The 12,023-nt window shown below is 37.7% G+C and overlaps 1 protein-coding gene across 2 annotated transcripts in view; it reads right to left on the bottom strand.

Moving 5' to 3' along the window:
• The window catches only part of LOC101612486 (spermatid perinuclear RNA binding protein), a 190,558-nt gene that overhangs the window by 66,156 nt on the left and 112,379 nt on the right, over positions 1–12,023 (bottom strand). For both annotated transcript variants that reach the window (XM_045154758.1, XM_045154765.1), the window contains 2 exons: positions 9,299–9,522; positions 2,740–2,905 (listed from right to left, as the gene is read on the bottom strand). In XM_045154758.1, the coding sequence (XP_045010693.1) occupies positions 2,740–2,905; positions 9,299–9,522 (390 nt within the window). The remainder of the gene's footprint in view (positions 1–2,739; positions 2,906–9,298; positions 9,523–12,023) is intronic.

The raw sequence follows: 12,023 nt of genomic DNA, 5'->3' as shown, positions 1-12,023 counted from the left end.
AATATAATCTGTACAGTGAAAGCTCTTTTGTACAAAATGGAAACTGATCCAATCTGTGTATCTTCAAAGATAGAGAGATGTGGTAAATTTTCAGATTAATACAGCCGTAGTTCTCAAACCATTTTTCCAGCCTGACATCTCTGAGGAAAATATGATCACTGTCATAACAAACAAGACTCACTAAAAGGGAACCAAAAAAGTCCTCCATATTTCTGACCCTTTGATCATAACTTCATTATAGATTCAAGAATAACAATGTTCACTATATTGAAAACAGAATAAATTCGAAAAAAATTAAAACCTAAGGTAATTTTATTAACATTCTAATAATCAAAGCCCAAAACCTGCTACTGAGATTTCCTTGTCATACTTTATTCTGAATTCATGCTCCTGTCCACTCTCCTCCCACAAAAACTAACAAGGTGAAAGAGAAAGGGAGGGAAAGATGGAGGGAAAACAGCAGGGAGGCTAGAAGGCAGAAGGAAACTGTACTGTTCCAACAAAATTGAAAATAAATAGCCAAGTATGTCCTTTCATCTTGAAAGGCACATTTTTAGGTTTACGACAAAATAACAAAAGTGCCTCCAGGCTAGAGAGATGGCTCAGTGGTTAAAAGCACTTACTTACAAAGCCTAATGGCCTGAGCCAGATGCACAAGGTGGCACATATGTCTGGAATTTGTTTGTAGTGACAGGAGGCCCTGGTGCACCCATACTTTGTATTTCTCTTTCTTTTTCTCTCTCTTCTTACAAATGAATAAAAATATTTAAAAAAAATACTATTCCAAAAATTAATATAGAAGAATGTGTCACCAAGTTAAGACAAATTTGAGTCTCAAGAACAGTAAACAGTACTGGGGAGATCGCTCAGGAGTTAAAGGCACTTACTTTCAAAGCTTGCAGGCCCAGGTTTGATTCCCAGTACCCACCTAAACTCAGATAGTACATGTCTCTGGAGGTCTTTCTCTTTCTCTATCCCCTCTTCAAATAAGTAAGAAAGGGAGGGGAGGGTGGGAAGATGGGAAAGAGGAGAGAGGAGGAGGAGGAAGAGAGGGGGAAGAGAAGGAGGGGGGAAGGGAGGGCACACAGGGGCAGGCAAGCAGACTTAGCTGGGCATAATATTACATGCCTTTAATTTTAGCACTGAGGCAGAGGTAGGAGAATCACTGAGTTCAAGGCCAGCCAGAGGCTACAGAGTGAGTTCTAAGTTTGCCAGGGCTTGTGGTAAGACCTTACCTTAAGGGGGTGGGGGTGGCTTGAAAGACATATGCCACATGTTTCTTCTCATATGAAGAATTAGAAAAAAAAAGATTTGCTGGGAGTGGTGGCGCATGCCTTTAATCCCAGCACTTGGGAGGCAGAAGTAGGAGGATCGCCATGAGTTCGAGGCCACCCTGAAACTACACAGTAAATTCCAGGTCAACCTGAGCTAGAGAGAAACCCTACCTCAAAAAAAAAAGAAAAAGACTAAAAAATATGAAAACAAGAGGAAGGATAGTTTGGGAAGAGGAGCAGTAAGAGGCATAAGTATAGCAGGAGAAGGAAATAAAGGATTAAGATCAAAGATCATAAGTAATCTACATGTATGAGACTATCATAATAAAACCATTTTATTTGAACAATCAATGTACACTGAACTTTTAAGGCCTTTATTAAAAGAACTACAAATAAAACAAAAGAAACAAGACTATCCAACAACTCAAAGTTCAGATCCAGTGCAGTAACAAACCTTTTGGGTGACACAAACAAGAGGAGAAACTAAAATAAAATTACTGAGTACCTACAAACCAATTAGATGACAAGTAACACATATCTGAAATGAAAGACAATCTCAGCTTCCCAATCAGTGTTGAAAATCACCCTTGAGACAGGCTGGCAAGGCAGGTCTTAAGGTTGCCTACACTTCAGATGCTTACTTTTAGTCTAAGGAGTCTTAGGCCTTCAATGGCATCCTCTAAGAAACATGCCATCATTAACATTTTCTAAACCAATCACAACATCAAAACAGTTTGGAAACAAGGGGTAGAGATTTTTCATTAACAGAACAGATGAGTGACTACTAAAAACTGAGTCTTCAAGCTGAGGAGATGGTTCAATGGGTAAGAGTGCTCACTGCACAAGCACAGACAACCTGAATTTAGATCCCCAAATCCCACATAAAACCCAATGAAGTAGTGACAGTCTGTGATCCAGACTCTCCTAGAGAGAGATGGGTCCTTATGGGACAGCTAGCCTAGCATACATAGCAGTAAACAACAAAAATTACTGCCTCTAAGTGAAAAGCAAGAACTGACAACCAAAAAGTTATCCTCCGACCTCCACAAACACCCCATGGCATACATATTAACTACACTCATAAACACGAATACACCCATACACACAATTTTTTCAAAATCTTTCAGTTTAAGAAGTTATCAACAAAATTTTCTATAGTTGTCTAGGCTCTTTTTGATCTTTCGATCTTTTGCTGCATTGCACCAACTCTTCCAAGTGTTTCACGATGCTGAAACACACACAGCTAGGAAAAAAAAAAATGTAGATTCTAAGCAAGATATACCAGAAAGGTTTAAAACTATACTTTGATGGCCTTCTTAATTTGGCAAATATATCCCATACATACATACATACATCAGAAACATGCTTTAAATGTGATAGATTAGTCACTGACCAATTTTTCTTTGTAACTACCCCTAACTATTACCAATTCTTGTTAACAGAAATATGGCAAAACTGTACTCACCTGAATCTGAATAGGAAGATTATCTGCAACTGTATTTAGCAGAGTCTCTGTGGGTTTGTCTTTGCACATTAAAACAAGTTCCAGGTCCATATCATCCTTAATCAACAAGCCTTTTGCAACCAGGCCAATCCTCATTACACCACACAATGTCCGACCACTTTGATCCCTTTAAAAAAAAAAAAAAAAAAAGAGGCCTTTATGATTGATTACTTGTACAATCTATTTCCCAAACTCCAACTTAATCATGACTTGGCTTCCTAGATATACATATAAACTATAACCTCAGAAATCCAAAAACCTACACATTAGATATCAGGTTTAAGACTCACTAAGTATTTATATCCCCCCAAGGATTCAATAAGGATATTTTAGACTATAGGTCTTTTAATTATTAACAAATTTACATTACTTAAGAATCCCTAAAATATTGTATCCTCTTAAACATTTTCTTCAAATTATTCTTTTTAAACTTTGTTTTTGTTGTTGTTGTTGTTGTTATTGTTGCTGTTTTTGGTTTGGTTTTTTTGAAGTAGGCTCTCACTCTAACCCAGGCTGACCTGTAATTCACTATGTAGTCTCAGACTGGCCTTGAACTCATTCATGGCGATACTCCTACCTCTGCCTCCTGAGTGCTGGGATTAAAGGTGTGTGCCACATGCCCAGCTATTTTTTTTTAACAGTAACTAAACAATATGTGAGAAGCATAAACACCATGGTATACTGCAAAAGAGTAGGAAGGTAAAAATCTGAACCAGGGCTGGAGACAGCTTAGTGGTTAAGGTGCTTGCCTGCAAAGCCTAAGAACTCACGCTCAAATCTCCAGGTCCTACATAGCCAGACACACAGTGACGCAAGCACACAATGTTACACATGTGCCACAAGAGGGCGCACATGTCTAGAGTTCGTTTGGCCACAGACTGAAGGTCCTGCCATACCCATCTTCCCTACCCCTGCCTCAAAAAAAATTTTTTTTTAAAAATCTAAACCACCTGAATTTTCCCAGTGGTGCCTACTGGCTCAGTAACTACAATTGTGAAATGGCTATTGGCTAGATGAACTAAGGTCTCTCCTACCTCTATCACTGTAGGAGTCTACAAAAACTGATGAAGAAAACTGAAAAATATGAGTAGAAGAGCTGATGAGAAAATGCAGAACAAACATAACATAAACATATGCATTCCAAATCTATAAGTGGCTAAAGAACAAATACTCAAAGACATCAACTCATAAATGAGACTTCAGAAAAATATCTGAATACCATTGCATTGATTCTAAAGGCTTCTTACAGGTTCGTTTCCCTTAATTACAAATGAAAACACTGGGCTTAACAGTCATTAAACAAGTAAGCAAATATCTGAGTATGGAAAACATACTTGAAGAAACAGTGTCTTCTGTGCTCCTGAGCATTAAACTATGGTTAAGAAACAAACACATTAACAGATCAAGTAACCTGTTTTAAAAAGAGCAGAAGGTAATGTATGACAAGAAAAGTGGATACCACCCAGTCTCATAACTTTTAGAAGACAAAGAATGTGGAAAATTCAACTGTGTTCAAGTTCAAAGAGAATAATATGGCAAAATTTGGACTCAAAGCCAGGATGGTTGACCACAACACATAGCTTCATTATGTTGTTCTATGGTTGTTCCTCAAGTTCAGACAGAGGTTATGCTGGGCATGGTGACACACACCTTTAATCCCAGCACTCGAGGGGCAGAGAGAGGAGGATCGACATGAGGTCAAGACCACCCTGAGACAACATAGTGAATTCCAAGTCAGCCTGGGCTACCTCGAAAAACCAAAAAAAAAAAGAAAGGGAGGGAGGGAGGGAGGGAGGGAGGGAGGTTGGTTGGTTATAATTAGAGAGTTCAAACCAAAGCACCTGAAATTTAGCAAAGTCTTGTTTGGCTAGAATTGGAACAGACAGGAGAGAAAAAACACAATAGCTGGAAACAAAGAATAAGCAGTTGGGCAAAAGTCAATGGAGTTGAGAATAAAATGAAGAAAGGAAATAAAACTGTGGCAATGTAAACTGACAGGAAGTCATAAAGAATCCAGCCACTGATTCTGTGCATAGGGCACCTAAGAACAGTGAAAACCCGTAAAGGTAGTACAGAAAGAAAGGAAGGAAGAGGGGAGGGGAGGGGGGAGGGGAGGGGAGGGGAAGAAGGAAGGAAGTGACCCATGTGTGCAGACAAGTGACACACACCATCAGTCATGTTCGATTTTTTCTAATTCCAAATCCATCACCACATCTCATTTCTCTCTCACTAACCTAATAATGGTATAAACATTCCCTACAATCACAGTTAAATCTTGTCTTCAAATTAGTCTGTTGAGGTTCTTACTAGTTTTCAAGCAGACTATTTAACTCCTTCCTAGCAAGCCTTACTAACAATTACCATATTTTTAAAAATATGTATGTGTTTAGCCAGGCATAGGGGCACACACCTGCAATCCCAGCATTCAGGAGGCTGAGGTAGGAGGATCATCATGAATTCAAGGCCACCCTGAAACTACATAATGAATTCCAGGTCAGCCAGAGCTAAAGTGAGACCCTACCTCAAAAAACCAAAAACAAACAGAAAAAAAAGTTTACTTATTTGTGTGTGTGTAGGGGGGAGGAGGCATGACAGGGTCTACTGCTACTATAAATGAACACCAGATGCTTATGCCACATTTTGCATTTGGCTTTACTATGTGTGTGCCTCATCTTTACCATCTTTAATCTACTACATAGAGAATACTATACAACCTTCCAAAGGTATTATTTAAAATATTTTATTTTGAAGGAGGAAATTAACATGGGATTTTTTTATAATCATGGAAAATGCTAATAAAAATAAAATAATTTATTTTATTTATTTATTTGAGAGAGAGAGAAAGAATGGGCCCTCTTACCACTACAAACGAACTCCAGATGCATGCACCGCCTTGTGCATCTGGTTTACGTGAATACTGGGGAATCAAACCTGGGTCCTCAGGCTTTGCAGGCAAGCACCTTAATCACTAATCCATCTCTCCAGCTCCAAAGGCACTATTTAGAAGACAATCCACACATTATTATTTTTAGGTCCCAGAGAACATTTGGACACTCAACATATTGGGAGGCCATTTAAAAGGCAGCAGAGCTACCTGATTTGAATCCTCACTATTACTGTTTAACAGTGAACAAGATACAAATGCTTAACTAGTATAAGTCTGCTTCCTCATTTATAAAACAGGAATTGGGCTGGGAAGATGGCTCAGCAGTTAAAGGTGCTAGCCTTGCAAAGCTTGCTAACTCAGGTTCAATTGACAGAATCCACATAAGGCCAGACAAAGTGACACCTGTGCCTGGAATTCATTTGCAATAGCAAGAAATCATGGCACATCCATGTATACACACACACATATTCTCTCTCTCTCTCTCTCTCTTTCTCTCTCTCCCATAGCTATAGATAGATAATACATATTTAAAAATAAAAAAATTACCAAACAAATAATAAAACAAGAATAATCCTTTCTCACATTTTACAATGGTACTGAGAATATAATTTAATGTTAAGTAATAAACTTTGCCAGAGATCAACATATATTAATAGCTCCATTAACAATAGCTATTAAACAGTCACTATATTTTTCTCACACCTCAAGCTGAGAGTTCTGCTTCTTCTCTCATGTTTGCTAACACTCTAGAAGATCCTGAGCTTATTCCAAATACTACTTCCTTCAGCTTTTTCTGATTCCTAGAATCAGCATTTTTTCTCTCTACTCTGTATTTTCTCAATTTATTAACAGGACACTGAAGCTTAAATGATAAGAAAATTGGTTATGAGGTATAGCTCAATAGTAGAGCCTTGCCTAGCATGCTCAAGGTCCTGGGTTCTACTCTCAACACAATGAAAATGGTAAGTACAGGCAAGGAATCTGTAAGCCACAGAGATATAAATATGAATCCTGGTGTCACCAAACACACTCAACAACCTTCAGGGGTTGAAGAGGTGGATCAGTGGTTAAAGGCACTTGCTGGTTAAAGGCACAGCTTGTCAGCCTGGGTTCAATACACCCATGTAAAGCCAGATGCAAGAAGTAGCATAAGTATTAAGCATTTGAGGCAGTGGCAAGAGACCCTTGTGTACCCATACGTACACATACACACACAAACACATGCTCACACATGTGGTGTAAATAAATAAAAGTCCATTATTGATTCTGAGTCACTCCACATAAGCAAATGGAAAGCAGTTGAAATTTTGTTAAGTAAAATGGAGGCATTAAGAAGGGAAACAGTAGTAATAATAATTTTTAATAATAATAGTTTTAAAAAATGATGATAAAAGACTACCAGGTTTGTTGCAAGATAATGTGAAAACAAATCTCGTACTGTCACACAGTAAATTATAGCTATTATTAACCAGCCATGATTAGCTAACTTACTAAGTTCTAATATGATATACATGGCCTTATCATTCTACATGTAGAAGACAACATGCCTGAACACAGAAACTAGTCCTAATTCAAAAGTCCTGAATTTCAATAATAAATTTAAACATAACTTACTGTAAAGCAAGCAAACCAATTCAATTAATTTTTAACTGACATTTTTTAAAGTTCTAATGTTCCTAATCATACAAGCTGGAATGGATGCAAAGCCAGGTATGTAGGTACATCACAAATCCAACCACTGGATAAAATTAGTTATTAGCAAGCTCCAAATTAAATAATTATCATTTTTAGGCCATTATATGTAAGTTGGATTATATCTAAGAACCTACAAATTGATGCCAGATGCAAGGTATAATTGCATGTAAACAGCTGAAGTAACTATATTCTGCAGTAAAAAACTGGCATTGATTATCTTGTAACTTAAGATGAAACAGTTATATTAACTTTCAGTAAAGAAAAGAAATTTATCAATACTTTACTGCTATTCTTTATTATCACACTGATTTAGAATTGGAAACTGGAAACAAAGAAAAATTTTTTTATTCAGGTTTCTTTTTTTAAATTTTTATTAGCATTTTCCATGATTATAAAAAAAATCCTATGTTAATTTCCTCCCCCCACAAAAATTTTTATAACCTTATGTTTCACATATAAAAGTTATAGCCAAGGTAATGGTTTGTTGGTTTGTTTGTTTGTTTATTTATTTATTTATTTATTTATTTATTTATTTATTTATTTATGAGAGAGAAAGAGAATGGGCACATCGGAGCCTCCAGCCACATCTAGCAAAATCCAGACATATGTGCCACCTTGTGCATCTGGCTTTAGGTGGGTACTGAGAAATCAAAGGCAGGTTTTTAGAATTTGCAAGCAAGCACCTTAACTGCTGAGCTATCTCTCCAGCCTCAAGGTAATGTTTTTAAACCTATAAATAACCTATAAATAACCAGTCAGATGAGCTTCATCTTGCTAGTCACAGAAACAATGTTCCAAACAGTCAATCTAAGCTGAGTATGGCCTAGTCTCAGGATGTGACTGCAGTCATCACTAATTTCATCTTACCACTGCTACAGCAAGTACAACACTTTACTGTAAGTACTGGAACATGTGAAGACCTTACTTTATTCCAAAAAATATACCAATGAACATTTCTGTACAAAACAATGTACTACATTCTGTGAACTAACAAGGTATTCAGTAAAAGATAGTTTTACATTTTTCTGTTTTTTTCTACATTAGGATTTAAAGATGTATAACAGAAACAATACTATTATGATTTTCCTCAAAATAAAAAAGTACACTATTGGGCTGGAGAGATGGCTTAGCGGTTAAGCGCTTGCATGTGAAGCCTAAGGACCCTGGTTCGAGGCTCGGTTCCCCAGGTCCCACGTTAGCCAGATGCAAAGGGGGCGCACGCGTCTGGAGTTCGTTTGCAGAGGCTGGAAGCCCTGGCACACCCATTCTCTCTCTCTCCCTCTGTCTTTCTCTCTGTGTCTGTCGCTCTCAAATAAATAAATAAATAATTTTTTTTTTATAAAGTCCACTATTTCTGGGCTGGAGAGATGGCTTAGCGGTTAAGCGCTTGCCTGTGAAGCCTAGGGACCCCAGTTCGAGACTTGATTCTCCAGGATACCATTTTAGCCAGATGCACAAGGGGGCACACGCGTCTGGAGTTCCTTTGCAGTGGCCAGAGGCCCTGGCGTTCCCATGCTGTTTCTCTCTCTATCTGCCCCTCTCTCTCTCCCTCCCTCCCTCTCTCTCTCTCTCTCTGTCCGTCACTTTCAAATAAATAAAAATAAACAAAAAAAAATTTTTTTAAAGTCCACTATTTCTGAATTCATGAGGCTGAACCAACAAGGCAAATGATGTATCTTCAAATATAAAAGGTTTTAGTGGATTTAGTATACTCTCAAAAAGAAACCTAAAGGTCTATCTTCTTTTTCTGTTTCTACTCATTACTCATTTTCTATCAAGTTTGACTCAGGAAAACTTCATGAAACATTTACTTCCTTGGTTACTGTTATGTATGAGAAAATCCAAAGAACAGCAAGCACGTTAACAACTCTATTAAGGGGATCCTCAAACTTTTCTGAGCACTGTATCAAAGTACCACAAATGCCAGTCCAGACTCACTTAGAATAACTGTTTTCCACAGCTTCATCTTTCTTCACTTCTGTTTCACCCTCAGATTTTGTGCCTTTGTTTGTCTCATCCAACCAATCTGAGACATGTTTAAGAGCACATTCAACAGTAGACACCATATTTTGAACAGCTTCAAGTTCCTCCGGAGATGGGTAGATTGTTGAATGTTTCACCATAACATGGCGATCATCATTGGCAAAAGATCTAATAGATCTCTATCAAAAGGAAAAAGATAATTATTTGGACAGAAGGAATATCAACTGAAAAAAAGAATGACATACAATATATGTTAAGTCAACACAGCACTAACTGCCAATTGTGAAACAGTTAATGTTGAGACAATTAAAGAATGCTCATGAGTAGAAAGTAAATCCTATTGTTATAAACTTTATGTCAGAACACTTGAGATCTTTCACTCATATTTTGGTTATGTTTACCAAGTTCACACTCAGTACTGGGTATATGTTGCTTTTCAGTTGATCGTGAGCCTTCTGATTACCAGTTGATAAAAAGCCAATCATATCATATACCAGCTAAAGTCTCTAGAAATGCATGATGGTGATTCATGACACCTAGCCAACTCCCTTCCAAATTGCTAGGTTCTCACACTTTAAATATTTAAGGTTGTATAATAACATTATTGATACAAAAAAATACAAAGTTATATGTGAACTTAGAAAAACATAAGAATATTTTCATACTTGTCATTGCAACCATTGTATAAGCCTTTAATTACTAAAGTAGATTAACAGTAGACATTCTAATTCTATAACAGGGAAATTGCTAATCAATCTACATCCTAAACAAATAAACATATGTACTAAATCAAAATCTCTTTCAACTGATTTACTTAAGTCTCCCAATTTTTGTTTCTTTTGCACTGCTAAGATGAGACATAGGACCTTGTATATGCAAGGATACTACCCTGCCACTAAGCAGAATTCCCAGCCCAACAAAAATCATTTTAAAGCTCATCTAGAAAAACAAAATCAAAGTGGCAAAAAAATTCTACAAAAACAGGTAACTACTATTGTTACAAAGAACTATCAAAACTGTTAAAAAGCAGGCTAAGGATATAGCTCAATTCCAGGAGTACTTTCCTAGCATGCAAGAAACCCTGAGTTTGATCCCCAATACTGCTTAAAGTAGGGCATGGTGGCACAGACCTATAATCACAGCACTTGGGAAGTGGAGGCAGGACAATAAGAAGTTAAAAGTTATCCTAGGCTATATAATGTATGAGGCCAGCCTAGGTTACATGAGACCCTGTGTAAAAAGAAAAAAAGTGCTGGAGGGGTGGATGGCTTAGCAGTTAAGACATTTGCCTGCAAAGCCAAAGGACTCAGGTTCAATTCCCCCCAGGACCCACGGAAGCCAGATGCACAAGGTGGTGCATGCATCTAGAATGTGTTTGCAGTGGCTAGAGGCTCTGGCATGCCCACTTGTTTTCTTCTCCTCCCCCCCCCTTCCCTCCCTCCTTCCTTCTTTCTCTGTCAAATAAATAAATAAATAAAAATAATATATTTTTTAAATTAAGAGCAGTAATTAAAAATTATATAATGACCCAGAAATCAGTATAGACTACTACTCAGAAATAAAATGAGATCCGTGAAAATTGAACATATTTATGAGTCACCCATCCAAAAACTCTTATTTAAGTATTTGCAAATTTACAAATATCATGAAGACACTTATACCAATATACAACAAATTAAACCAAGGTAACTTGAATTTTCCATAAAGTCCAAAGTATTCCATTAAAAGAATGCTCACAATATCTTTATCTGAAACTATGTGCTTATGGATGGTTATTTTGTTTTGCTGTCTTCACATAAAACATTCACAATTTGGGACTGTGCTATGCTGTGCTATGCATGTGTGTACAGATGTTTGCACCTAATGGGCTTGCATATATGGCCCATGGAAGAACATCACTATCCTCCTCTAACATCATCTGTGTTGTTTTCTAGAGATGGAGTCTCTCACTGAACTGAGAGTGTCCATTTTTCAGTCAGACTGGCTGGCCAAAGAGCTTCCACCCTTGTTAATGCAAGCAATCCTCAGCAAACCATCAAAAATCAAAATTCTGCATCAAAGTAGAAACAGGACTAGCTGTGAAGTGGTTTAGCAGAGAGAGTAAAAAAGGTAATGTTGGGCTAGAGAAATGGCTTAGCAGTTAAGGCGCTTGCTGCAAAACCTAAGCACCCAGGTTCAATTTCCAGTACCCATGTAAAGCCAGATGCACAGAATGGCACATGCATCTCTGTTTGCAGAGGCAGGAGGCCCTGGTGTTCCTATGCTTACTTCTTACTTACTCTCTCTTTTTCTGTCCCTCCCCCGTGTCTGTCTGTCTCTCTCTCTCAAATAAACAAAACATTTTTAAAGGGGGGAGGTGCTGGGAAGATGGCTCAGTGGCTAAGGTAGATTCAAAAAGTGGAGTAAGCATTTGGTATTTGTTTGAGGCATCCAGATCCCCGATGTGCCATTTTAATATTCTCTCTTTCTCTCCCCCCTCCTCACAAATAAATAAATAGTTGGCGTGGTGTCACACGCCTTTAGTCCTAGCATTAGTGAGGTAGAGGTAGGTGGATCTCTGTAAGTTCAAGGCCAGCCTGAGACTACATAGTGAATTCCAGGTCGGCCTGGGCCAGAGTGAGATCCTACCTCAAATAAATAAATAAACAAATAAATAAATAAATGATCAAGCAAGCAAACA

Source organism: Jaculus jaculus, chromosome 1 (genome assembly GCF_020740685.1).
Source record: "Jaculus jaculus isolate mJacJac1 chromosome 1, mJacJac1.mat.Y.cur, whole genome shotgun sequence".
Taxonomy (NCBI): Eukaryota; Metazoa; Chordata; class Mammalia; order Rodentia; family Dipodidae; genus Jaculus; species Jaculus jaculus.
This window is presented reverse-complemented; position numbering and strand designations above follow the sequence as displayed.